This window comes from Amphibalanus amphitrite, unplaced genomic scaffold (genome assembly GCF_019059575.1).
Source record: "Amphibalanus amphitrite isolate SeventyFive unplaced genomic scaffold, NRLGWU_Aamphi_draft 000233F_arrow, whole genome shotgun sequence".
In the NCBI taxonomy this organism is placed as follows: Eukaryota; Metazoa; Arthropoda; class Thecostraca; order Balanomorpha; family Balanidae; genus Amphibalanus; species Amphibalanus amphitrite.
Genome location: NW_024881728.1, coordinates 637,528 through 664,344, shown reverse-complemented (window position 1 = coordinate 664,344; position 26,817 = coordinate 637,528). Strand labels below are relative to the sequence as shown.

General features: G+C 50.1%; 2 protein-coding genes across 2 annotated transcripts; one reads left to right on the top strand and one right to left on the bottom strand.

Annotated features, from left to right (window-relative positions):
* Positions 1-6,592: 6,592 nt before the first annotated feature.
* On the bottom strand, positions 6,593-15,779 carry LOC122385851 (mitochondrial import inner membrane translocase subunit TIM50-like). The gene is made up of 8 exons (XM_043374441.1): positions 15,727-15,779; positions 13,730-14,396; positions 9,061-9,173; positions 8,586-8,813; positions 8,232-8,363; positions 7,827-7,950; positions 7,295-7,398; positions 6,593-7,152 (listed from the first exon to the last, which is right to left on the bottom strand). Exons 2-8 carry the CDS (start codon positions 14,214-14,216, stop codon positions 7,054-7,056), a joined length of 1,287 nt encoding a protein of 428 aa, XP_043230376.1. The 5' UTR covers positions 14,217-14,396; positions 15,727-15,779; the 3' UTR covers positions 6,593-7,053.
* A 69-nt stretch (positions 15,780-15,848) lies between these two features.
* LOC122385841 (KIF-binding protein-like) lies at positions 15,849-26,606 on the top strand. Its single transcript, XM_043374425.1, has 12 exons — positions 15,849-16,201; positions 19,650-19,856; positions 20,075-20,352; positions 20,652-20,786; positions 21,084-21,235; positions 21,633-21,734; positions 22,229-22,406; positions 22,746-22,930; positions 23,166-23,310; positions 23,680-23,801; positions 24,084-24,234; positions 25,365-26,606. Exons 2-12 carry the CDS (start codon positions 19,685-19,687, stop codon positions 25,524-25,526), a joined length of 1,782 nt encoding a protein of 593 aa, XP_043230360.1. The 5' UTR covers positions 15,849-16,201; positions 19,650-19,684; the 3' UTR covers positions 25,527-26,606.
* Positions 26,607-26,817: the final 211 nt, after the last annotated feature.

Below are 26,817 nucleotides of genomic sequence, written 5' to 3'. Positions count from 1 at the left end.
GGGCCGGTGACCAAGTTACCCCTATTTCAGCGGAATCCTAGGGGTCCGGCGATTCTGTCGCTGGAACTTTGCTGCCCTCTAGCGGGAAAAGTATTGGGTGTAGGGTTTAACGGATTGCACCACGCGACTCTACGCCCCAAGTTACCTCTATGTAGTGATTTTCAGCGGAATCCCAGGGGTCCGGCGACCAAGTTACCCCTATTTCAGCGGAATCCTAGTGGTCCGGCGAATCTGTCGCTGGAACTTTGCTGCCATCTAGCGGGAAAAGTATAAGGTGTAGGGTTTAACGCATTGCACCACGCGACTCAACGCCCCAAGTTACCACTGTGTAGTGATTTTCAGCGGAATCCTAGGGGTCCGGCGAATCTGTCGCTGGAACTTTGCTGCCCTCTAGCGGGAAAATTATTAGGTGTAGGGTTTAACGGATTGCACCACGCGACTCTACGCCCCAAGTTATCCCTATATAGGGATTTTCAGCGGATTCCTAGGGGTCCGGCGAATCTGTCGCTGGAACTTTGCTGCCCTCTAGCGGGAAAAGTATTAGGTGTAGGGTTTAACGGATTGCAACACGCCACTCTACGCCCCAAGTTACCCCTATGTAGGGATTTTCAGCGGAATCCTAGGGGTCCGGCGAATCGGTCGCTGGAACTTTGCTGCCCTCTAGCGGGAAAAGTATAAGGTGTAGGGTTTAACGGATTGCACCACGCGACTCTACGCCCCAAGTTACCCCTATGTAGGGATTTTCAGCGGAATCCTAGGGGTCCGGCGAATCTGTCGCTGGAACTTTGCTTCCCCCTAGCGGGAAAAGTATTAGGTGTAGGGTTTAACGGATTGCAACACGCCACTCTACGCCCCAAGTTACCCCTATGTAGGGATTTTCAGCGGAATCCTAGGGGTCCGGCGAATCTGTCGCTGGAACTTTGCTGCCCTCTAGCGGGAAAAGTATTAGGTGTAGGGTTTAACGGATTGCACCACGCGACTCTACGCCCCAAGTTACCCCTATGTAGGGATTTTCAGCGGAATCCTAGGGGTCCGGCGAATCTGTCGCTGGAACTTTGCTGCCCTCTAGCGGGAAAAGTATTAGGTGTAGGGTTTAACGGATTGCACCACGCGACTCTACGCCCCAAGTTACCCCTATATAGGGATTTTCAGTGGATTCCTAGGGGTCCGGCGAATCTTTCGCTGGAACTTTGCTGCCCTCTAGCGGGAAAAGTATTAGGTGTAGGGTTTAACGGATTGCACCACGCGACTCTGCGCCCCAATTTACCCCTATATAGGGATTTTCAGCGGATTCCTAGGGGTCCGGCGAATCTGTCGCTGGAAATTTGCTGCCCTCTAGCGGGAAAAGTATTAGGTGTAGGGTTTAACGGATTGCACCACGCGACTCTACGCCCCAAGTTACCCCTATATAGGGATTTTCAGCGGATTCCTAGGGGTCCGCCGAATCTGTCGCTGGAACTTTGCTGCCCTCTAGCGGGAAAAGTATTAGGTGTAGGGTTTAACGGATTGAACCACGCGACTCTACGCCCCAAGTTACCCCTATGTAGGGATTTTCAGAGGAATCTTAGCTGCCGGTGACCAAGTTACCCCTATTTCAGCGGAATCCTAGGGGTCCGGCGATTCTGTCGCTGGAACTTTGCTGCACTCTAGCGGGAAAAGTATTGGGTGTAGGGTTTAACGGATTGCACCACGCAACTCTACGCCCCAAGTTACCTCTATGTAGGGATTTTCAGCGGAATCCTAGGGGTCCGGCGAATCTGTCGCTGGAACTTTGCTGCCCTCTAGTGGGAAAAGTATTAGGTGTAGGGTTTAACGGATTGCACCACGCGACTCTAGCCCCAAGTTACCCCTATGTAGGGATTTTCAGCGGAATCCTAGGGGTCCGGCGAATCTGTCGCTGGAACTTTGCTGCCCTCTAGCGGGAAAAGTATTAGGTGTAGGGTTTAACGGATTGCACCACGCGACTCTACGCCCCAAGTTACCGCTATGTAGGGATTTTCAGCGGAATCCTAGGGGTCCGACGAATCTGTCGCTGGAACTTTGCTGCCCTCTAGCGGCAAAAGTATAAGGTGTAGGGTTTAACGGATTGCACCACGCGACTCTACGCCCCAAGTTACCCCTATGTAGTGATTTTCAGCGGAATCCCAGGGGTCCAGCGACCAAGTTACCCCTATTTCAGCGATATCCTAGTGGTCCGGCGAATCTGTCGCTGGAATTTTGCTGCCCTCTAGCGGGAAAAGTATTAGGTGTAGGGTTTAACGGATTGCACCACGCTACTCTACGCCCCATGGTGTGTCAAAAGTGGAAATAGCCGCCCGGCTTTAGTTCGCCAGCCTTGTCAATAGATGGCAGTACCACAACATGGACAGCGGATCGTGCAATTGACGTCAAATTTTCGTTATCTGCTAAGAATTGAATGGCGGATCTTTTCATGCAAGAATCATGTAAATCGGTCCACAACTTTTCTTGCAACAGAGATATGAAGTCAAGCACCCTGCCAGAGCGGCGGCGCGCGGCCGGCGGCGGCCGTTACGCGCCGCCTGGGACACTGGCGGCGCTGAACGGTTCCGACTTGGCACTGCACTAAAACCTGTTAACTGCTTGGAATGGTTATTATAGCAAAATTTTCACTTAGGTGAGGGATAACCAAGGGCAGGAAGTATGTATGCTTGTGTGCGTACTGTGTAAGCTAAGAAACTGCATTAGCAGATACTCGCTAATATTAGATCCAGCCAAGTCCAAACGCATTCCAGGGGATGTGTTCCTGATGGGTCAACAATATTTATCGTTCGAGGGCGGATACAGTTTTAGCAATACAAAAAATATTTTTGCACAACTCTATTCCTTGAATAATTCTCTTCAACGCCTCATTCCTAGTTAAGCGAATTAGCCCACTCTGGTTGAATAAATAAGGCGATTTCGCCACAAGGTCGCGGAAAACCGACCGAAAACGGCCGCGCTCAGCGTTAATTTGGGCATGCAGACTCTTAAATACTCGCATTGGGCGGGTAGAGTTTCCCAGGTATTGGCTCCAAAACACCGTATTCGGCTCCCGAATACGTCCAAGTGACCCGCCTCGTTCCTAGTTAAGCTCTAATTAGATCAAGTGACTCTTAAGGAGCGAAAAAAGCGACAAAAAGCATGAATTTCCCTATGGCGGCGGGCTCCCGGGTTGCCAGACGGCGCACCGGCTATTTCCACTTTTGACACACCATGCCAAGTTACCCCTGTGTAGTGATTTTCAGCGGAATCCTAGGGGTCCGGCGAATCTGTTGCTGGAACTTTGCTGCCCTCTAGCGGGAAAATTATTAGGTGTAGGGTTTAACGGATTGCACCACGCGACTCTACGCCCCAAGTTACCCCTATATAGGGATTTTCAGCAGATTCCTAGGGGTCCGGCGAATCTGTCGCTGGAACTTTGCTGCCCTCTAGCGGGAAAAGTATTAGGTGTAGGGTTTAACGGATTGCAACACGCCACTCTACGCCCCAAGTTACCCCTATGTAGGGATTTTTAGCGGAATCCTAGGGGTCCGGCGAATCTGTCGCTGGAACTTTGCTGCCCTCTAGCGGGAAAAGTATTAGGTGTAGGGTTTAACGGATTGCACCACGCGACTTTACGCCCCAAGTTACCCCTATGTAGGGATTTTCAGCGGAATCCTAGGGTTCCGGCGAATCTGTCGCTGGAACTTTGCTGCCCTCTAGCGGGAAAAGTATTAGGTGTAGGGTTTAACGGATTGCACCACGCGACTCTACGCCCCAAGTTACCCCTATATAGGGATTTTCAGCGGATTCCTAGGGGTCCGCCGAATCTGTCGCTGGAACTTTGCTGCCCTCTAGCGGGAAAAGTATTAGGTGTAGGGTTTAACGGATTGCACCACGCGACTCTACGCCCCAAGTTACCGCTATGAAGGGATTTTCAGAGGAATCTTAGGGGCCGGTGACCAAGTTACCCCTATTTCAGCGGAATCCTAAGGGTCCGGCGATTCTGTCGCTGGAACTTTGCTGCCCTCTAGCGCGAAAAGTATTGGGTGTAGGGTTTAACGGATTGCACCACGCGACTCTACGCCCCAAGTTACCTATATGTAGGGATTTTCAGCGGAATCCTAGGGGTCCGGCGAATCTGTCGCTGGACCTTTGCTGCCCTCTAGCGGGAAAAGTATTAGGTGTAGGGTTTAACGGATTGCACCACGCGACTCTAGCCCCAAGTTACCCCTATGTAGGGATTTTCAGCGGAATCCTAGGGGTCCGGCGAATCTGTCGCTGGAAGTTTGCTGCCCTCTAGCGGGAAAAGTATTTGGTGTAGGGTTTAACGGATTGCACCACGCGACTCTACGCCCCAAGTTACCCCTATGTAGGGATTTTCAGCGGAATCCTAGGGGTCCGGCGAATCTGTCGCTGGAACTTTGCTGCCCTCTAGCGGCAAAAGTATAAGGTGTAGGGTTTAACGGATTGCGCCACGCGACTCTACGCCCCAAGTTACCCCTATGTAGTGATTTTCAGCGGAATCCCAGGGGTCCGGCGACCAAGTTACCCCTATTTCAGCGGAATCCTAGTGGTCCGGCGAATCTGTCGCTGGAACTTTGCTGCCCTCTAGCGGGAAAAGTATTAGGTGTAGGGTTTAACGGATTGCACCACGCGACTCTACGCCCCAAGTTACCCCTGTGTAGTGATTTTCAGCGGAATCCTAGGGGTCCGGCGAATCTGTCGCTGGAACTTTGCTGCCCTCTAGCGGGAAAATTATTAGGTGTAGGGTTTAACAGATTGCACCACGCGACTCTACGCCCCAAGTTACCCCTATATAGGGATTTTCAGCGGATTCCTAGGGGTCCGGCGAATCTGTCGCTGGAACTTTGCTGCCCTCTAGCGGGAAAAGTATTAGGTGTAGGGTTTAACGGATTGCAACACGCCACTCTACGCCCCAAGTTACCCCTATGTAGGGATTTTCAGCGGAATCCTAGGGGTCCGGCGAATCTGTCGCTGGAACTTTGCTGCTCTCTAGCGGGAAAAATATTGGGTGTAGGGTTTGACGGATTGCACCACGCGACTCTACGCCCCAAGTTACCCCTATATAGGGATTTTCAGCGGATTCCTAGGGGTCCGGCGAATCTGTCGCTGGAACTTTGCTGCCCTCTAGCGGGAAAAGTATTAGGTGTAGGGTTTAACGGATTGCACCACGCGACTCTACGCCCCAAGTTACCCCTATATAGGGATTTTCAGCGGATTCCTAGGGGTCCGCGAATCTGTCGCTGAACGTCAATGTCAATAATTCGCTAAGTATACAGACGTCCTCCCGTAATCACACAATTGGTGATGAGCCCCGACCGCCGGGCGCCGACGTCTCCCCGCCAGACTGCTGTAAAGTCCAGTGTCGACAACGGCAGACGGGTCACATCAAACGCACGGAGACAGTACGAGAACGGCAGACAGGCAATGGAAGATAAATGCCACCAATCATCGGACGTGACCGAACATAGAGACGGTGGAGGCGACTGGTCAGAGGATGCCGCCAAGCCGGGGTCGGGTGCAAGCCACGGGGAGAGGGCAGGGCGGACGTGCAGACGTGACCCACTGGACACCAAGTTAGATCACTTAGAGTTAGTGGTGCTACCAGCGGGAGCCGGTGACCGGCGACCAGGCACGTCCCGGCCGTTTGGTGCCCGCAGTGGACAGATGGTCACCTGACCTGACCTGTGACCTCGCCATGGGAGACATGGCTGGGTCGAGTAAGGGTCGCTGGGGGGGGGGGGGGGGGGGCGTGCAGTGACGAATGGAAAACATAACTGGGCGAGGCTTGACTGCAGCGTTACGCAATGCATGCTCACTTGTTTAAAAAGTCATTTGCTATAGCTGCCTTCTTGCATGGCAATATCAGCTGGTTTCGATCACCAGCTCCCGTGCTTGTGATATGCAGTGTCCATGCGACTTGTCCGAATCGAATCGTCGAAATGACGAGTGTTCCATGGATATAAAATTCATCTACATTCAACGAAATATACCTACCTATGCACAAATACAATGCATGACAGCAAAAAGATATGGCATAAATAGTAGCGACCGAAAATAAACTCCAGGATTGGGAGCGGAGAAACTTCAGATATCATGTATGTAGGTACCTAAAAAAAAAAAAAACTAGGGGCACCTCACACCGACCAACTATCGACCACCAGACCGTTCCGTGATGCGTCGAACCTCGAAATCCGTAACGAGTGAATCGGTAATACATTCCATTTTTACGGACACAACGCTTCTTGATAGTTCGCATGTCTTGTCCATCTGACGAAAATCCCGGAAATCACATCACGATGCGTAAAGAAGATGCCAAATGCCGATCCTTTCGGCTGTGAAATCCTCTAACCGTTTTAGCTCCTGTCATAAAGGCTGACGTCACCGCCACCCCGGGAGCAGATTTTGTCAGCGTGCGGCCGGCCCAACCCACCAACACACTGCATATTCACAGCACGGGTTACAACTCAGCGGCCCTCCGTTAAAAATCGACAGGCCCACACTATTGGCTGAGCCCATTACCATTGCTGATCGCGAAGGTCGTCAGCGGCGCGCCGCCAGCGCCATCGCTGCGCCACAAACGCCGGCGTCTGTAGCTGCCTTCCGCCGTGTATTTCCAGAGGGCACCGATAGCACATGACGGAATGGCCACAGTACAAACACAGGCGCCGCGGCCGACGGACGAGAAAAGTCGCCCGACGGACGAGAAAAGTCGTCCGACGGACGAAAAAGTCGCCCGTCACTTGCCGCGCCGCGAGACGCTCTACATCGGCAACAAGACTCAACACTGGCGATAGACTGATTCAGCACAAAATGCCACCGTCACAAGGGACAGGAGCTCTCACGAGTACGGCGGCCTGTCGTCGAATTATCACTGGAGCGGCGCCATGCGGCCAGCGCCACCTACGGTGAGCAGTGGCGATACCTTACGACCCGATTGTAGCGCCATTCTCAATCTCGTCCGCCGGAGTCGCAGCTCGGGAACGAGCAATGAATGACTGACTTGGTACGACATCCTGAGCCTGAAAATGAAGCTCGGGCACGCGACTACTAGCGTCGCAAAAGGCTTGACGTCCATCCTCTCTTCTTGAGGAGCGCTCCTTTGCTCTCCTCCTCATCTCTTTGTCGTTGCATGGCTTCTTCTTGCTCCTGAAACGAAGAAATCGACAACATAGGTACTTGACAAAACCTTACTGCACTTCGCACAATAAACCCTTAACAGTCGTAACGCTCCCCAAGTATCCAGACCTTATCATCACTCATTTAGCACAGTTATACCACAAAGACTGACCTGAAGTCGTCGCTGGTTCTCACGGAAGGCCTCCAGCGGGTCATCGAACTGCCGGTAGTGGTCCATGACTTCCCGCACATCCGCCACGCCCGAGCTGGCCACCGCTGTATAGATGTAACGAGGGACGAGGTCAGAAGTTAGGTCACGGCAATTAAGGAGAGTCAGTCAGAGTCTGAAGTCTGTCAGTCACCACTGCGATGGGCCGTCGGCTTCAAAAATTGACCGACAATAGTTCGACATGGACAAAAGTGGTGGCTCATAGTGAGAAGAAAAAGAGTGGATTCGTTATCGGAAGCCAATGTGGTCTGCTAAAACGGCTTTCCACTGATCAAATGCATTCAATTATTCATGCCCTAGCCGCCGTCTTTGGATCGTCAAATGAGCAGCATTTTCTACAAAGGAAACCAATCTCAAACCATCTTTTCCGACTTACTCCGTAAAACGCTTACGCTGCGACACACATCAGTCATCACTGACACTTGACTGACAAGAAAGGGATCTGAGTGACCCTGTGTAACCTCTGATGACTGACCTTTGAGCAGCAGCGCCAGGTCGATCAGGCTGCGGTCGTCGTCATTGCCGGTCCACTTCTTCACTTTGAGGATGTTCCGCGGGTTCAGCTGAACAGACTTCTCGTTAAAGTCCACCATGATCACCTGGTAGAAAAAAGAGGAGCGTTTGAAAACGAGTAAATCACGGTGACGTGACCTGAAGACTGGTCTGGGACCGATCATTGTTAATGTCAAAAACTACATTGTTATGACCATGACCGAAATTTTGACGTTAGCTATCAACATGAGGTAGCCAAATTCCACGTACAAAATCGATGGAGCTTGCACTCATCAAAAGTTCGCGAAAGCAGTCAGCAGATCGGCTTAGGCTTTCCGAATTACGCGCATTGAGCGCACTCGCCACGGCTTATATTCGTATTACCTACCTTGCTGAGGTCCCTGTTGAGGCAGTTCAGGTCTTTGACGTGGTGGCTGTCCAGGTAGCGTGTCGAGTCCTTGAACAGGCGGTACATGATGTAGCCCTGCGGGTCCAGCGCGTCGATGATCGGAGAGGCCGTCTGCCGGAGAGTGGTGAGGATCAAATCAGTAAAGCTGTCCAGCACAACGAACTGATTTTTTCGTGAAGGTAACCACGCCTAGATATTTCCCGTCATGACGTCCGGTATCAATAAATTAGAGAGTCGTCGTTATGGGACACCAGAAGCGCTTGCTCCTTTCAGCCGGTGGAATCAAGTTACTACGGTTCGGTTACTAGCGATCCGCCCTTCCCATTTACTCACGAATCCCTGTTCGGCAGTGTAGATGACCACCTCGAAGAGGGGCGGTCCGACCTGCTGCAGGAAAAAGTCAATACCGGGCCGCTTCTTGAAGCGCCAGCCGGTCTTGTAGGTCCAGTCGGGGTGGACCAGGACGCCCGTCATCTCGAGGACCAGGGTGTAGGGCGGCTGCATGTACGGATACTGCAACGGGTCCGGCAGCAGCTGGTCCCGAGACGGGTCCTTGATCATCTGTGGCACAAGACGGGACGGTTAGAAACGAATCGTCGGACAAGAGACGGGAAATGATGGTTGTAGCGTGCTGCTATTTCTGCTCGAAACAACTTACTGCAATGGATGAATGGCCAAAAATCGTTACTGTTTCGGGAACACACAACCCGCTCAAACATTTGCTTTAACAAAAGCTTACGTTAAAAAGTAACGTAGCAAGATTGTAATAATATAACCGCACTTGTCGCCGACCGTTCTGTAATCGAACCTTGTTGTAGAGTTTGATTTCCTTCCACGTCCTGGCCAGGTACTGCGTCACTATGGACATGTCGGAAAACTCGTCCGGCATCTCATTCCCATCGGGGTCCTTAGGTGGCGCTCCTGTAAATAAAACAGAACAGGAGATCACACAGCAGGAACGTGAAAAATGAAATATCAATAAAGCCATCACTACATATATTCTAATGCCATTTTGAAAACCAAAACCAATAAATGTCGCGATTGTAGGTAAGAGATCGATACCCTAGCAACTGAAATATACGCCCTAAATTGGTATAAAGCACCAGTATAACGCCTTATGGGGCGACTAACGGAGCGAGCGAGAGGGTGCGCCTTGCACGTGCGAAATTTCGAGGTGGTACCTCCAACTGACTTGTGCACGGCACCCTACTAACCGGTCTCTAGCGATGTGCCAAATTTGAGCACAATCGGCCCAGCCGTTCTCGAGATCTGGAAGCGGCACCCTGCACGTGCGCACGTGCAAAATGGGTCCCAACTGACTTGTGCACGGCACCCTACTAACTGGTCCCTAACCGTGTACCAAATTTGAGCGCCATCGGTCCAGCCGTTCTCGAGATCTGGAAACGACCCCTGCACGTGCGCACGTGCAGCAGCACCCCGACCTTAACACATGCAGATGAATTATCTGATGGAGACCTAACTGTGTACCAAGTTTCAATTCAATCGGCCCAACCGTTGTGCCGTTATTGAGGTTGCAATTTTGGGGGTTCTTAAAAAATGTCCAACTTCACCACGCGCCACGTGCGGTGGTTGGCAAGAACGCATGGTGGCCATCACACCACAGAACTTTTACGTCCAAGTGACATTCAGTAAAGAAGACCGCTTGTCAATCGGATGTCCCGTTCCTAAGATATTAGCTTTTGAAGAGCGTCCCCACGGCCGGCCGGCCGGCCGGCCGCTCATACTCAGAAATTTCCGTTAATCTAAGGAAAGACTCCGCTCGCTTCGCTCGCTCCGTAATAACCAGTAAAACGCCTTTTGGGCGACCAACGGAGCGAGCGAGAGGATGGGCCTTGCACGTGCGAAATTGCGAGGGGGCACCTCCAACTAACTTGTGCACTGCACCCTACTAACCGGTCTTAAAGGGACCGTCCCACCTTCAAAAAAGTTTATGAATTGGCATGAAAGTGATGTCGCTCGGTTCAGAAAGAGCGAAAACGAATATCTACCAAATTTCACCGAAAAATATTCACCGGTTTTCAAGATATTAGACTTTTACTTTTGTTTACTTTTTGGGATCTCCGCTGTTTCTAGCGACTTTATTTTAGAAGTGCGGCGTTTGCGGCAGATGTTGCGCGCAAATAGCATATACCACCGCGTGCTACAAAACGTTTTAGTCAAACATTTAAAAATCGTTAGATATCTGCGCTGACGTCACACATTCAGAGGGGTATTCCTCAGCATTAGCCCCTCTGAATCAAAATGCTGCAATTTTGAAATTCAATATTTCCGATTTAAGGCATTTCTCGATGTTGTGAGTGCCGAAACCGGTAATTGTGAGCCAGGGACCCCATTTTGGCTATCTCAACTCAAATCTAATGTTAAGGTGGGAGGGTCCCTTTAAGCGATGTGCCAAATTTCAGCGCAATCGGCCTCGCCGTTCTCGAGATCTGGAAGCGGCACTCTGCACGTGCGCACGTGCAAGCGGGGTCCAAACTGACTTTTGCACGGCACCCTACTAACTGGTCCCCAACCGTGTACCAAATTTGAGCGCAATCGGCCCAGCCGTTCTCGAGATCTGGGAGCGCCCCCTGCACGTGCGCACGTGCTGTAGCACCCCAACCTTAAAGGGACCCTCCCACCTTCAAAAAAGTTAATGAATTGGCATGAAAGTGATGTCGCTCGGTTCAGAAAGAGCAAAAACGAATATCTACCAAATTTCATCAAAAAATATTCACCGGTTTTCAAGATATTAGACTTTTACTTTTGTTTACTTTTTGGGATCTCCGCTGTTCCTAGCGACTTTATTTGAAAGTGCGGCATTTGTTGCGCGCAAAGCAGCATATACCACCGCGTGCTACAAAACATTTTAGTCAAACATTTAACGGACGTTTGAAAGCCTGATGACGTCATCAGATTCCCGTAATGGTTAAGAGATAGGGACCACGCTGGTCCCACCCTGCAAGTAAAGGGAAGACATTTCTTGAACACCATAAAGCTGCGGGGGTTGCGACCAGGATAAATGGTGGTTTCTGAGCCTGGCCGCAAACTTGGCTATCTCAACTCAAAACTAATGTTAAGGTGGGAGGGTCCCTTTAACCCTATTCCTGGCGGGCTCCGCCGGGACAAGAAACTGGCGGGGGGGGCCGATTCGGCCCCCCCCCTGAGATCTCGAGAACGAAGCAAGATAGCGACAAGCGGTAAACGGCATCGGATACGCACGGCCAAGATCTACAATTTTTACTAAGGTCATTTTCAGGTCAGGTCAAAGATGACGTCACAGGGGTCGAAAAAGTCAAAATGGCGGCACTAGATATGGAGAGAGTTTTTCTCGAATAACTTTCGAATTAGTCAAGATAGGAACAAACTAAGGGCATCATCGTGATCCTCTCGTCAATCCGCATCGAATGATATATATGTTGACCTCGAAAGGTCAAGGTCAAAGGTTGACCTCAGGTCACGTGACCTCGAGGTCATCATGTATATCATTCGATGCGTCTTGACGAGCTGAACACAATGAGACCATCCACGCGTCTGTATCTTGTTCCTGTACGGAGTTATTGGCCAAAAACCTTTGGTGACCTTTGATGACGTCACATGACCTCACAGCTGCCCAACAGCAAAACAGACCTCAAGGTAGTGAAGGTTGATCGTATATGAAGTCATGTATGGTATATGGGGCCATTCCGACCCGTTTTAGTGGTAAAAACAGGGAGTTGATTTTTCCCCCATTGACTTACAATGGGGAGGTCGCGAAATTGACCTGACCTTAGGTCACCGATATCAAAATTCCGAGATATACAAATTGCACATACTGGTACTCTAACTAAACCCTGAAGAGAAGAAAGTGATCGGTCAAAAACTCTAGCTCTGGCGTGATTGCAAACTTTTCTGAGGTAGCGTCACCAAACCGCCTCTGGTGACCTGACCTGAGGTCAGATCAACTCAAAATTTTCAGACATGTTGCGTAGAAGCCTTTTAGGAAAAGTCAGAAAATTTGAGCTTCCTAGCTCAACGCGTTTGGGAGATATAACCAAAAAACCTCAGGGGGGGGGGCTCCTGAGGCCCCCCCCCCGCCAGGAATAGGGTTAACACATGCAGATGAATTATCTGATGGAGACCTAACTGTGTACCGAGTTTCAATTCAATCGGCCCAACCGTTATGCTGTTATTGGGGTTGCAATTTTGGGGGTTCTTAACCCGCGCACCGACGGGGGTCTGCGCCAACTTCGCACCGACGGGGGGGGGGGCGGATGACCGCCCCCCCCTGAGATCTCGAGAACGAAGCAAGATAGCGACAAGCGGTAAACGGCATCGGATACGCACGGCCAAGATCTACAATTTTTACAAAGATCATTTTCAGGTCAGGTCAAAGATGACGTCACAGGGGTCGAAAAAGTCAAAATGGCGGCGCTAGATATGGAGTTTTTCTCGAATAACTTTCGAATTAGTCAAGATAGGAACAAACTAAGGGCATCATCGTGATCCTCTTGTCAATCCGCATCGAATGATATATATGTTGACCTCGAAAGGTCAAGGTCAAAGGTTGACCTCAGGTCACGTGACCTCGAGGTCATCATGTATATCATTCGATGCGTCTTGACGAGCTGAACACAATGAGACCATCCACGCGTCTGTATCTTGTTCCTGTACGGAGTTATTGGCCAAAAACCTTTGGTGACCTTTGATGACGTCACATGACCTCACAGCTGCCCAACAGCAAAACAGACCTCAAGGTAGTGAAGGTTGATCGTATATGAAGTCATGTATGGTATATGGGGCCATTCCGACCGGTTTTAGTGGTAAAAACAGGGAGTTGATTTTTCCCCCATTGACTTATAATGGGGAGGTCGCGAAATTGACCTGACCTTAGGTCACCGATATCAAAATTCCGAGATATACAAATTGTAGCTACTAATGACCTAATAATATCCTGCGACTTTCAAAGGCCTCCGACATCTACTGTAGCTCTGGCACGGTGACAAAGTTGCAAAAAAGTGACTTGAGGTTGGGTCATTCAAAGTGACCTGGTGGCCTGACCTTAAAAGGTAAGAGGTTCAAACTTGCACACCATGTGTAAAATTGATGAGGTTATAGTCATACCAAATTTCGCGGCGCGTAGCGCCGCGGTTTTCCCGCTATTCGCGAAAAACCTCAGGGGGGGGGGGCGGATATCCGCCCCCCCCCCGTCGGTGCGCGGGTTAAAAAATGTCCAACTTTAACACGCGCCACGTGCGGTGGTTGGGAAGAACGCATGGTGGCCATCACACCACAGAACTTTTACGTCCAAGTGACATTCAGTAAAGAAGACCGCTTGTCAATCGGATGTCCCGTTCCTAAGATACCTATTAGCTTTTGAAGAGCGTTCCCACGGCCGGCCGGCCGCTCATACTCAGGATTTTCCCTTAATTCAGTATGAGACTCCGCTCGCTTCGCTCGCTCCGTAACAAACTTTCCTAGTTCAGTGGAGCACTCACCGAATACTGCGATTGTCCATCCGCCGAAGCCGGCGCACATGACACCAAACAGGCCGAACGACAGTTTCATGGCGCGCCAGGACGCCTCCTTCCTCCGCTCCTCTTCCCGCTCCTCCTCACTCTTCCCTCCGTCACTCTGTTTCCCGTCTCCTCGCGTCTTCCCCGCGTCCTCCCCGCCGCTCTCGGCCTTCACCTTGGCGCTGAGGATCTGGTCGGCCAGACCGGACCCGGACGAGGGCGCCGACGTGAAGCTGGTGGTGGGCTTGCTGCCCTGCTCGCCGCCCTTCCCGGTAGAGTAGAGCGCCACAGAGGAGGCTTTGACGAGGGTCGGACCGAGCCGCTGCAGCAGCGGTCGGCGCTCGAGGCGGGGCAGCGCGGCGGCGTGACACATCCTCTGCTGTGAGAGCCGCGACACGCTCGGGAGGCCGGAGAGGCCCGGCAGACCGGAGAGGCCGGACGCCAGACGGATGCAGCGCGCGGCTGCCATCGCCGCCGTCAGTCGGTGATGGTGATGGAAGGGTAATTTACTGAGCCTCAGAGCCAGGAGTCAGTCCGAGCTGGAGTCAGTTAGAGCTGCCAGCAGTAGCTACTGGCCAAGTTAACTTGCAGTCCTCTAGTAAATTGCTTGCTAATAACAATATGTCCTCTAGCAAGGTGGCTAAGTGCTCTGGAAGATAAAATGGGTCAATATAATCCATAAATGATTGCACATAATAAATGGAAGGAAAATTATATAAACTGCTCATGGATGGATTTATAAAAATGTATTGTACACTATAAAGGATGCTTAGCTGAGTGGTGACATTCAACATAGTTCAGTACCATAGTTAGCATAGCTTAGATAATAATATCATCTGTGGTCAATAATATAATTCTGTCAATGTTAAAAGAGCATTAGGCCATTAGCCTACAATCAGCCAAATATACCCACTCAATGATTGACCTCACTTACTATTTACTAAGCTCATTAGGCCCTAACATTCAAGGCAGCCAATGTTATACACATGCATTATGTTTTATCCTAGTGGGTTGCAATGGAGTTAAAAGACGCCCTAAATGTGTTCTTATCATTTCCTACCAAGATTAATATCCAACTGAAGAAATCATTGCCTATGACATGGGTCTCTCTTTGTCAAAAATATTGTTAAAATTTTGTAAGTTCTTGTTTTCATATGCAGATCATTATAAACCTATAGCACAAGAAGAGGAATATTGTGAACTCCAAGATAAGAATTTCTAGCATTCAGTAATACGAAAAGCATGAGAATCTCATAGTAACTTGTTTATGGTTCATATTTCATAGGATGATTAGGTTAGGCTATATTGTTATAAATTTGTAAGTTCTTATTTTCATATGCAGATCAATTTAAACCTATAACACAAGAAGAGGAATATTGTGAACTCAAAGATAAGTATTTCTAGCATTCAGTAAAATGAAAAACATAAATTTTAAGGTGACTTGTTGATGGTTCATAGGATGATTACGCTACTGCTAGTAAAACACTCATATTGCTTCAATGGAAAATTGTGGTCCATGAAATGAAGTTAAAGGATGTCCCTGGTTATCAATATTTCTGTACACAACAATGAACATTTCTGCACATGATTTAGAACTGTGAAGGTAGGTGGGCACCAGCACAGGGCATGCCTGTAAACCCACGTGTCCCTGTTGACTCTCTTATTGTGATTGTATCCTACATTATTTTTAAAAAAAAATTCATGAATCAAAGCTGACTAGCCTAGCTTAACTTTACATGTTTTTACTTCGTTGAAGCAGAAAAAAAGACAAAATCGAGCAGTTATCATCTGATTTTGTTGGTGGCAAAGATAACCATTAGTTGCACCTCAATTATGATTTGTTGAGATACACACGAGAGCGACAGCTTGCAAAATTCGCACTCATATGTATGGAAATGGCAAAACGCTCATTTTTTTCCAATAAAGGTTTCATCTTAAAACCATTATTTCTTCAAAAAATACAAAAGTAAAAATTCAACCCTCAGCAATCGCGGCACGAGATGAAATGGTATATAGGGCCTTGATGAAATGAAACTTCTGCGCCATGTTCGGAACCCTATTTGCTGCCATATCGAAAGTTTCGGATTTGGTATTCTTTTCTTTTGCCAGAAACGCAGAATACTTTTACCCCGAAACAGCCTATATAATGTATTAGGCACTTTTTTGTTGCCGATAAAGTTTGGATACTGTTTTGATCTATTTATATAAAAATTGGAATATATTTTATCGCACAAAAGTAATAACGCTCATCATAGATATCATAATAGATATGTTCATTGCTCATGCAGTGCCGAAGTGATTTACATGGGAGAGGTTCCGTTTAAAATTCCTTCACTTTATAGGATACCGAAAAAGGCGTGCATGTGGGGATTGATGTTGGGGCATGTGTATTTTTTTGACGGACGGAAATTGGACGGACGGACTGACGGATGTTCACAAGAGACATAAAATAAGGTGAGTGTTTTATATACCTTGCGGTGAGATAGGTGAGTATTTCATGAACTCAAATTTTATGCATTCATCTACCTTAGGGCTTAGATGTATGAAATGCAGAATGAGGAGCATATAGCAATCCATGTCAGACTCGACCCATTTTAATTTCAGATGTGTAGGTAGATGCCGGTCCCGTAGCTCAGTTGGCAGAGCGTTGGACTCCATGCGGTGAGAGCACACATTCCCGGTTACCAGACTGGAAATAATACACGTTATGCCGAATATGTCCGGCGTAGTGGCAGGATTGTGCCAAAAATTTCAGCGCATGTGCGGCGTAACTTCGCATGCGCCGAATTCACGCATGGCGGCGGAATAATTTTTCGGTGCAGGGCAGTCGCGTAATTTTTTTGGCAAAAGACGGTCACCGAATTCAGTAGGCGGAACTATGGTCATGAGTACCCAAATATAGGAACGTTCCCATTTTTGGGAACGGAGTTCCCAAATATGGGAACGGGCGTTCCCATTTATGAGAACGGAAGGCAATTTTTCGGCCGTTCGCCCACTAAAACTCAAAAGTGCATCACGTCTCAAAAAAGTGCACGCTGATTTAAGTATCTACTAAATCTCCATAAAGTTATCTTTAATCTGACCGTGGAACAAGGAAATTGACCGTGGAATGATATTTTTAATGATTTTTTAAAAATGACAGAATGGTGGAAATATGGGTTATACGACATTTAACATGCAAGTTTAAGGAAAATGAAGCATTTTTTACATTTTGAGGTCAAGTATAATAATTTTCGCCTGGTTATGAAGTTTCATTCTAGCGACACCAGATGATGACATATGCAAGCGAACACGCGGACAGTCCCGAGGTAATATTGTTGACATTTGGTGTCGGGGCGATCGACCGCGTGGAACGTCAGTGATTTTACCGAACTACTGTTGTAAACTCAGTTTCAGTGGTTTAAAATCATTCAGCTGTATTTTATCAGCCCTGAAAGACATATTTTATTTGGATGCTAGCTGTTTAGCGTTGTTTTATAAGCAGTGTCATGAGCGTGGTTTTTGTCTTCGGCGTTTCTAAGCATGATCGGTTGGGGGAATTTCTCTGATATAGGTCGCTCTGTGTGGCTTATTTATAATTTTTATGCTGATTTCGATCATACGTCGTGCCCATCCTACCAGGCCTTTTGCCACTTACACTCATTAAGAAAGGAAAAAACTAGATTTTCATTGGGACTAGGTGTTTTGAGGGTGTAACATATTCAGCGTTCCCATTTTTGGATACTTCTTGTGCTCGTCAACTCTCGGTGATTAGCAGACAGGTGCTTGACATGTCTCCACCCTCGGCGCGGACGGTGGATATAGGTATGGAAGACCTTGTTGAACATCGCTGAGCGTTGTGGATTACGTAATCCTGCAGAGGGGGGCGTGCCCGCTGCGAGATCGACGGGAATAAAAGCGCAGAAGACCGGGCGAAACATGCAACGGTCTTGCCGGAAAGGTCATCTGATGATTGTTGCGTTAACAATAATTTGCGGCGTTGGACGTGATGCTTGTTAATGAAAAGAGCCCCTGAAAGGCGTCGGTGAAATCGTTCCCAATTTTGGGTACGCCGTTCCCATAATAAGGAACGCTTGCAGCGCCAGTGTACGACAGCGTTCCCAAATTTGGGCTCGCGGCCCGGGTGATGGACTGCTTTAGAAATAGGGGAACGATTTGAAACTACGATGGGCCTTACAATATCAAACTCTTTCCCAACAATATTGAGACAACTATCAGGCGGTTCACGATCGTTTTATATTTTTTGGACGTCATTTAACAGTTCTTTTTCTTGTTTTAAATAATGCCTACATGGCGTTCCCATATTTGGGTTTATCGTTCCCAAACATGGGAACGAAAATGCGTTCCCGAAAATGGGTACGCTTGACCATAGTTCCGCCTACTGAATTTATGCGGTACACTGGTCAATCTAGCAGCAGATTCGCCCCGCGGGCGGCTCTGGAGAGGTTTCGGGACGAGACCTCCCCGCCCCGGTCATCGCGTGCTCGAACTGGTGAGCCGTTCCAACCAGTGTCCCAAAATTTGTAGATGTGGGTGGGAAACGACATCCAAATGCAAATCATTTTCCACTCTCACCTCCAGTTTTCAAGCCCAATTTTCCACTCCCAATTCCACCGAGAAGGAGCAATTGCGGGAATGATTGTTTTACATCTGTCACACTTGTAGATAGATTCATGTTTTTGATCATTTTCCCACTCTTTTTGGGCCTTACCTGACCGACAATTTTTCACTCTCATCCTTTTTTTTGGTCTGCAATTTTCCCCTCTGACACCCAAGCAAAAATATGATTTTGGTACACTGGTTCCAACTCAGCGGAGAAGCGGCTGCCCAGGGAGGCCTCAACCCTCGGTGTGGAGATAGGTATGGAAGACCTTGTTGAACATCGCCAAACGTCGTGCAGTGGGTTCCTGCAGTGGGTTCCTGCCCACTGCGGTATCGAGGGGAATGAGAGCGCGGACGACCTGGCAAAACAGGCGGCCGCCCTGCCCTCAAACGCCCACTCGCTGACCAGGGCGGTTCACTGTGCGGCCTCGCATCAATGGCGCGGCAACTGCTCAGAATCACTATTCAAGCCACTCCTAGGGAGCACGCCGTCGCTCCCTATCCCCGGAGAGGACCGAGAGGACGCCGTTTCGGTGCACCAGATGAGGGCGGGCCACTGGGGCCGCTCGCTCCAGTATGTGCACCGAATCGGCTGTCTCCACTCTGCAGCTTGCCAGCAGTGCCCAGACAAGCGGTGCCCCGCGGCGTTCTGCGCCGTGTGCCGATAAGAGGGTGATGTGCCAGAGCATATGCTGCTCCGCTGCCCGGCCCTCGCTGCCACTCCCACCAGCCTCGAACACACTGCTCCGCCGGCACAAATTTGTGGCCCCAGAACCCACGGCTCCAGCTTTGTTTCACGGCATGAAGCTAGAGTGCGCTAAGACTATTGAGGTATTGGGTTTCTGTGGAAATGAAAAACTCATTTGGACGCTCAAACATGGGAGAGCATACAAGGCCCCCGAACACTCTGTCTGGTTCATATAGCCTTGATCGGTACTCGGTAGATGACGTGCACATGTGCTTTATATAAAAAGGGCTTAATTTTCGCACAAATAGGCACCTAATTTTTGGCGCAAATCACACAGAAATTTCAGCGCAAAATTGCGTGCGCCGAATTTCGGCGCAAGAGGGTCTCACGGGCGTCCGGCGTAGTGTATGGATGTTTTCCAGTCTGGCCCGGTTATAACACCTGTAAGCCTCACAGGCTTAGGGGTGATGTACCAAAGATATGTTTAATTAAATTGACATAGGTCAGTACCTGACTTTATTTAGCCTTACAGTATTGAGTAATGAGCAATCGATGTTGATTTTGACAAATGTATTCATTTGATCCATCTAACAACACATAGTTATTTTTCAGGTGCTGAAGTGTCCTAGGCTTGACATTTTCTCAAGATGGATGCAGAAACACAAGCCAGCATTTATGAAAAGTTCCAGAAGGCTATGCACCTTCTTGAGGTGGAGAGCCCAAAGGACCCTGAAGAAGAACCATACAAGTCCAAATATGCTGCCAGGGACCTGCTGAATGAGATCAAGTTCCAGCTGGAACGTCACATCGAGCAGAGTGGTAAGTGCTCCATCATCTGTTACCTACTTGTTCTTTGTCAGGTAATACTTTTTAACTGTTTACATCATCTACAAATTACTACGATTTTTCAGCAGTGAAAATGTCACTGTTTTCCTATATGCTCATCATCATATCGCGGTGTCTTGGTACGGTGTGCATTACTGCCTCCCAGAGAAGCTGTGAATAGTCCTCTGAACTAGCCCCCCCCCCCCCCCCAGACGTGATCACTGAGGCAGGCCACCAGCTGGCGGCCGTGCTGTTCTACCTCGGCTACATCAGCGTGGAGACGGACGAGCCCTCGGCCGGCGAGCAGCTACTGGAGGAGGCCGTGCGCGCTGCGCCCGCGCTCGGCCCCTGCACCGTGCTGAGCACGCTGAACGCGCTCAACCAGCTGGGTCTGGTGTGGAGCCGACGCGGCGAGCACAACCGGAGCCAGCACTACCTGCAGACGGCAGAGACCGTGTACCAGAAGTACAAGGAGCAGGTCACGCTCAAGGTACGGTGACGATGTCCGGAGGCAACGGGGGCGGGAGTTAGTAATGGAAGTGGTCAGCTAGAAAGAGACTTGATGCATGATTTGCATGTCGTTTTTTCATTGGATATTGAGGTTTTAACGTTCCATTGTCACACACCTGATCACTGCTAGGGAGCTTCATGTGACATGTACCCACAACAGCTTTAGCCCCGATCCCAGCATAGCAACTGATCCCTACAGCCTGTGACCTCCGTTGCCCCTGCTACCTCTGCTGACCTCTCTGTGACCCTCTGCTGACCCCTGTGACCCGCTCCGTTCAGCCGGTGGACCTGCCGGACCTGTTCCGTCCGTCCCGCTCGGATGGCGAGGAGAAGACGGACGACTCGAAGGAGGGCCGCAGCGGGCTGACCAAGCTGGAGGAGCTGCACACCCTGACACTCTACTACCTGGCGCAGGTCAGAAACTAGACAGTATAGTGCGCACGCTGACCGTCTACGTACGTAGGTCAGGAAGACGTGGCTGGTGCAGCGTTATGATCCACTCCACACTGTTGATTTTTGAGGCTGTGTCTTGTCCACTAGGTGGACAAGTCTAAGACGTGATGACACCAGCACATTTACTGTATCATATAACCTCTTTTCGGACCTACGATACTTGAAGTCACAATTCTCATTTTGATGCAAGTACTTTTACTGTATTGCTGTCGTGTCAAAACGATCAATCAGGTAACGTTGTAATGTTTCTCCCCTCAGGCGTTCAACAACGTGGGCGAGCCGGTGAAGGCGGCGCTGTACTGCCACAACACGCTGTCCCGGCAGCTGGACAGCAGCTCCTTCGACAGGGTCGAGTGGGCGCTCAACTCGGCCACCCTGTCGCAGTTCTACCTGCCCAAACAGATGTTCAGGTCAGTGGCTTTAATGTGTTAAGGTTAGAGTTGAACTAAGGTTAGAGTTAGAGTTGCAGGTTGAGCTTAGCTAGTTGGTGGTCAGCATAGGCGTCAAATGAAGACTTGCTATGATCATAGTGATGGTTGATGTAGGTTTTATGACGAAGGTTTTACGACGAAGGCAGGACAGAAAGTAAAACTTTTGTAACATAAACCGGCACCTCGGTGTCTGCACTCCATGCAGTCACCACGCATCTCAGCTGACCTGCACCAGCCCGCCCTACTGTGTGCTTAACTGTGCAGCGGCCAATCATGGTAGTTTGGTGTCTGACATGCCTCTATCCCAAGGATGCCCGACACCGCCTAGCGGTGGACACTCGCCACTGTGACTGACTACAGACTCCCGTAATTCCAGGAACGCTCGACACCACCTGGCAGCCGCCATCCAGGTCCTGAACCAGTACTCGGAGGAGCTGGATGCGGCGCCCGACAAGACCTCCGAACAGCACCTGGCAAAGTAGGAATACAGCGCCCTCTGGGAGTGTTGTGGTGGCTTTTCTCAGGGGAGAGCATGAACTGGTTATGTGTTGCGGATTGATGTTTGTTTGGATGCTTTTTTATATGCTATACTCTGTTCCGTTTCAAGTTTGCAGCCGAAGTGCCCTGCTGAAAGCAGTGCGTGATTTCTGTATATACAGCTCTTACATTTTAGACGCAAATTCTGGAGCGGAGGAGCGATCTGCCGAAGAAACTCCGACTGCAAGCTTTATATGGAACAGACTATAGTGCTTTGTTTCTGCAGACGCCCTATGTGGAAGATGTTCATTGTTGATTGTGAATTTTTCGTTTTCAAAGCCTCTGATTGGGTGGACGCAACGGTCTCGCCATGTATCTTACCTATCATCTAGATACCTATTACCTATGTCATACAGTTTCCTTTAAACACTGCCTCTGTGAATTGACATCCCTTACAGAGTAACGTTAGATAACCTCCTTTCCCTCCCGTCCCAGCGTGGAGCGGTTCCGTCACCGCGAGGCGGACGTGGCTCGCTGCTGGGCCAAACTGGGCCAGGTGCTGCTGCAGTGCTCGGCAGAGCGGCTGGTCACCTCGAGTCCGTCGCCGCCGGCCGAGCCCAGCACTGGGCAGCTGTTCTTCCGGCAGCTGGAGCTCGGAGAACTCGAGAAACAGGTGGGTAGGCCGGTGGGAGAGAGGGACCAGATGGGGCGATAGACCGGTCAGACAGGGTGGGAGGCGGGTCAGACGGAGGGAAGCGATTGACGAGATGCAGGTCAGGCCAGTGATCAGACAGGACGGAATACTGGTCAAACGTGACACGAGGATGGGGGACGGGTTGCGAAGGGCCTAAGAACTGAGACGGAGGGCGGAGGACAGGTGTTGAAAGGTCGGACGGTGGACGGAGGAGGTGGAAGGTATTGAGGGTTCGGTCGTAGTTCGACGATAAAGCTCCTGTTCCCGGGGGCTCCTTCCGGCCCGCTCTAATAACTCATCGTCTTTTCCTCTCGGCAGATGACGGACACGCCAGTGCGCGACTTTGAGGAGGCGCGCAAGGTGTTTCTGTGTGCCCAGCGCTGGATCCAGAAGGCCAAACAGTACTACACCCTGGAGGAACACGCGTCGGATCATGTGGAGGTCGTGCGGGAGCACAGCCAGCTCTTCAAGGCGCTCATCTTCTTCGAGAGTGATCTGGACAGGTCAGTAGCAGCCGAAGGGTGCCAAGTGCTGTTCTGCTTTGTTTTGCGCATTTTATTGCTTATGTTTTAGTGTGTATTAAATGTGTTAGCATTGGGTCGATAACTTTGCCTTTATCAGGACTACGCGATGAAAAAGTAATGTATTTCCACTTGATACATCAGTCAATTGTCCTCATAAGTAGGTGCTTGCTCCCGTGTCGCACCTACGATGCCTTTACCCACTGTCCCACCTCAGGCAGTGTAAGATGTACAAGCGTCGCGTGGACCTGCTGGAGCCACTGCTGGCCGAGCTGAACCCCACCTACTACCTGATGGTGATACGGCAGCTGCAGTACGAGCTGGCAGAGATCTACAGCGACATCGCTCAGTGCAAAGTCGAGGTGAGCTATTGGGGGAGGGTGGGAGTTGGAGGGAGATGGCTGACTTTAGATGTGTCGGTATTTAGTAGTGGCCGACTGGAGGAATCATAGACTGGGTTTTGAATATTGTTATGAAATAGCGGACATTTGACAACGCCGCGCAGCGTCAAAGCAGCATAAAACTAAGCGCTGGGAGATGTTGAATTGATGTACAAATATGAGCCATGAGGTGTTCTAGAACTCTTTCATTATGTAGGCTGAATGGTTCTGTAGAAGCATAGAGTATCGAGTTGAACCTTTCTGCTAGCTTTTAGGCGTAGGTATGTATTCGTCAGTCAGTATTTGGCTTTGTTCCGACACCCACTCACGTGTCCTCTCTCCCTGTTACAGCTTCAGAGGGACCGCGACAAGCGCGGACAGCACGTCACGGCGCACGTGGTACAGAAAATCAACCACCTGGCCCACCAGAGCATCAAGTACTTTGACCTCTTCCTCAACACACTCAAAGACAGGTGGGTCATCTCTGTCTGTTTCATCGTCGAGAGCGGGGATGAGAAATGCGTTATGCTGATTGTTACTGCATGCAGCGTCCCGGGTAGAAAAGTTACAACGCGATCCAGTATAACGTTGGGCGATATGGACTAAGCATCAAGGAGTAAAGTGAATATGAAATCCAATGCGTTATTAATCAACTAAAATATGTGGTGTTTTAACGAGGTTGAAGATTATCTCCAGTGTTTTCCGGGTACTTCCCCTAGCCTGCTGACCGTCGGCCATCCTCCCCCTCTCCCCAGCGAGGGTCACTACCCGGACAAGTTCGAGGAGGACCTGACGCGTCCGGTGCTGATCGCCTACTTCCACCTGGGCCACCTCTACAACCGACTGATGGAGATCGAACTGAAGCCCAAGCTGGCCAACGTCCAGAAGTCGATAGCCGCTTACCAGGTGGGTGAGCGCCGCGCGTGCCGGTGGACGCGGTGGGTGCGGGCCAGGTCAGACAGAGTACGCTCGTTTTAGTACCGTCCTTAATTAAATTAATTATTACACAGGAAGTAATACAGAAGAAGAGTTATGTAGCCGATCGTCGTAAAATAAGTTAACTCGTAAGCTGAGCGCATCCTGACATAAAACGTTGTACTTTTTGGTGTATTTGCTGAAGTTTTTTTTTTAGATCTTCCTGTTTTGTCTGAATGGTCCTCGGGGAGCGCCAGTCAAGCGATTCGGACCCCTTTATAATATTGCCGAACAACTGTCAAATAAAAACAAAGAAATGATCCCGGACATTGGACACCGATCACTGTCGCTCTGTATAGTTATTAGTAAGATGCTCATAATGCTGCGCATTCGAGATCTCTATTTTGATTCAGCTTTCATTCTACCTACAAGAGTGTATGACTCAGTATGTACGAGGTCATGTGCTGCTGTTTGTTTTATGTAGTAATTTCTGTCCCGATGACTAACCTTTGGGCCAATTTATTACTGCGTAATTTCTACTTATCTGGGATATTACAGGGCGTCCATTTTGTTCAATCTGTTGATGTATCTTCAGGTACTGTACTGTCCGACGGCGCAGGGTTTCCCGGCCCATGTCAACAGTTTTCCTGCACGCTGCAATGCATGATCTTTATCGTGATACAATTATGACGAAAGCTTTTACAGTCAGCTAGGCTATCGTTTATCGGTCTGGCGGTGCAGCTCGCCCAAAACTAGTTTGGTGGCCTGTTCCGCGAACTGCTATCTGACGACGTCTGTTTATTTAGCAATTGTTGCATAATGCGTTACAGTATGTACAGAGGGCGAGTGCAACATTGCGCGCCGTGCGGTGGACAGAAAGGCTTTTACATGACTGGATCTCCGATTCTTTTGCTTTCGTAGTTTTCACGTTCGCAATTGGCTCACAGTCATCTCGTTAAAATGCCGCTTTGCGCATTCATGACGAACGTTTCAGCTGTTTGTTATTACGTAGTAAGCCTCGCATTAGCAGAGCGGGCTATCCCCGCCTTTTCCTGTCGCCGCTGCCGGTCGAGTCCCACATTTTCCCGTACGTGACCGTCTTTTCCCGTCGCCCGTTTCAGTTCATCATCGACTACTGCGACCGGGTACCTCTGGGTGCGGAGAAAATGGCCGAGGAGCTGTCTGCGTGTCGGGAGATGGCCCGCCTGCTGCCCACCAAGATGGACCGGATACGCAACGCCATCAACGACGGCGGCACCGTCACCACTGACCTCACCGTCTAGGTCAACGACCTCACCGCGTAGGTCACCGACCTCACCGCATAGGTCACCGACTTCTCCGTCTAGCCCGCCGACCTCAGCGTATAAACCTTCGGCTTCTTGGTATTCAAGCGACCTCAGCGACAACCTCACGGTCAGGACTGCGTTTTAGACGCCTCACCATTCACCCAACGTCTGGATACATTAGGAATACCTCCGTGAAAGGCGTGACGGCTGGTCACCCGTCACAGTGATCGGTGAAGTGTCGACGACTGGACACGGGCTGTGGTGGCTATTTCAAGACGTTGTCCGCAGCGGTCATGGGATGGGATAGGACGAGCGATCGTGGTCAGTGACAAAAACGATTGGCGAGTTGCGAGCCCGGCGCGTTGTGATGTGATATTTCTGGAGACGGGATTAGGTGACGCTGGCGCTGCCTGGCCAATAGAAGGTTTTGTGGAAGCCGCTGTGCAGCCTCCGATGTTTCCAGGCCAGTCCAGGCTCGATCACTGGTATCTCCGCACCAGCGGTCGATTTGCAGTCGTTTCCATGACAGCCCGGCGTTCCTTTGTTGTGTATTGTTTGTTTGAGCACAGAGTGTGTTATTCGATTGTGCCCAGCATGTGGATTTCGTTTGTGTAAGTCACATTTTGGTTCATATGAGCATTTGACGTCAGTTATGCACTCCTGCAGGATTTGTATGCGTTATCCAGTAATCTCGTCGGTTACGCCTTGTGCGCGGCCGAGCCCAGCCCGGCAAACTGCCTTCTATTCTCGTGTGTAACGCGGCGGCTGGGAGCGACACTGCCTGAGTCGCTGGTGCTCGCCTGCCCCCGTCGGCACGGACGCGCCGTGCCGGATGACCCGGAGCCGAGTATCGACCCGCGACGGGCGTGGGCAGGCAGTGCGACGCGCTCTGCCCGGCGCTTTCGGCCACTGTAGACCGTGAGCTTGAAAACCGAGGTCTGATGACGTACCCGTGCGTGTTGCGGTCGCGCTGTGGCCGTGCGCTTCAATGCTACGCGCAGAGGTAACTCGAGTCAATCTGCTTGTGTTCCTACCATTGTTTTGAAATGAAGAGCAAGCATTGCTTTGTCGGCTAAATCGAGTTTTACGCGACACTGGCATCGCCCGCCGATGCGTGCCAGACGCTATATGGATAAATCTAGTCCAGCCGCTCGTGACGTAACACCAACAGAGAGCCGGCTCGCACTGGCTGAGGCGGACGGAAAATACGGGCGATCCGGTACAACTAGTTTGTGATGCTCCCCGGACGACGTCTGGGATTGGATCCCATCCGGCAATGATCTGCATC

Bases quoted from the DNA above. Each gene is read 5' to 3' on its own strand.
- LOC122385851 (XM_043374441.1), bottom strand. From the start codon at position 14,216: ATGGCAGCCGCGCGCTGCATCCGTCTGGCGTCCGGCCTCTCCGGTCTG. The intron at 7,951-8,231 runs GTAGGTAATACG...TTTTTCTACCAG, and splicing joins TCAACAGGGACCTCAGCAAG to GTGATCATGGTGGACTTTAA. The intron at 7,399-7,826 runs GTCAGTCATCAG...ACATCTATACAG, and splicing joins CCTGGCGCTGCTGCTCAAAG to CGGTGGCCAGCTCGGGCGTG.
- LOC122385841 (XM_043374425.1), top strand. From the start codon at position 19,685: ATGGATGCAGAAACACAAGCCAGCATTTATGAAAAGTTCCAGAAGGCT. The intron at 20,787-21,083 runs GTCAGAAACTAG...TTCTCCCCTCAG, and splicing joins CACTCTACTACCTGGCGCAG to GCGTTCAACAACGTGGGCGA. The intron at 23,311-23,679 runs GTGAGCTATTGG...TCCCTGTTACAG, and splicing joins TCGCTCAGTGCAAAGTCGAG to CTTCAGAGGGACCGCGACAA.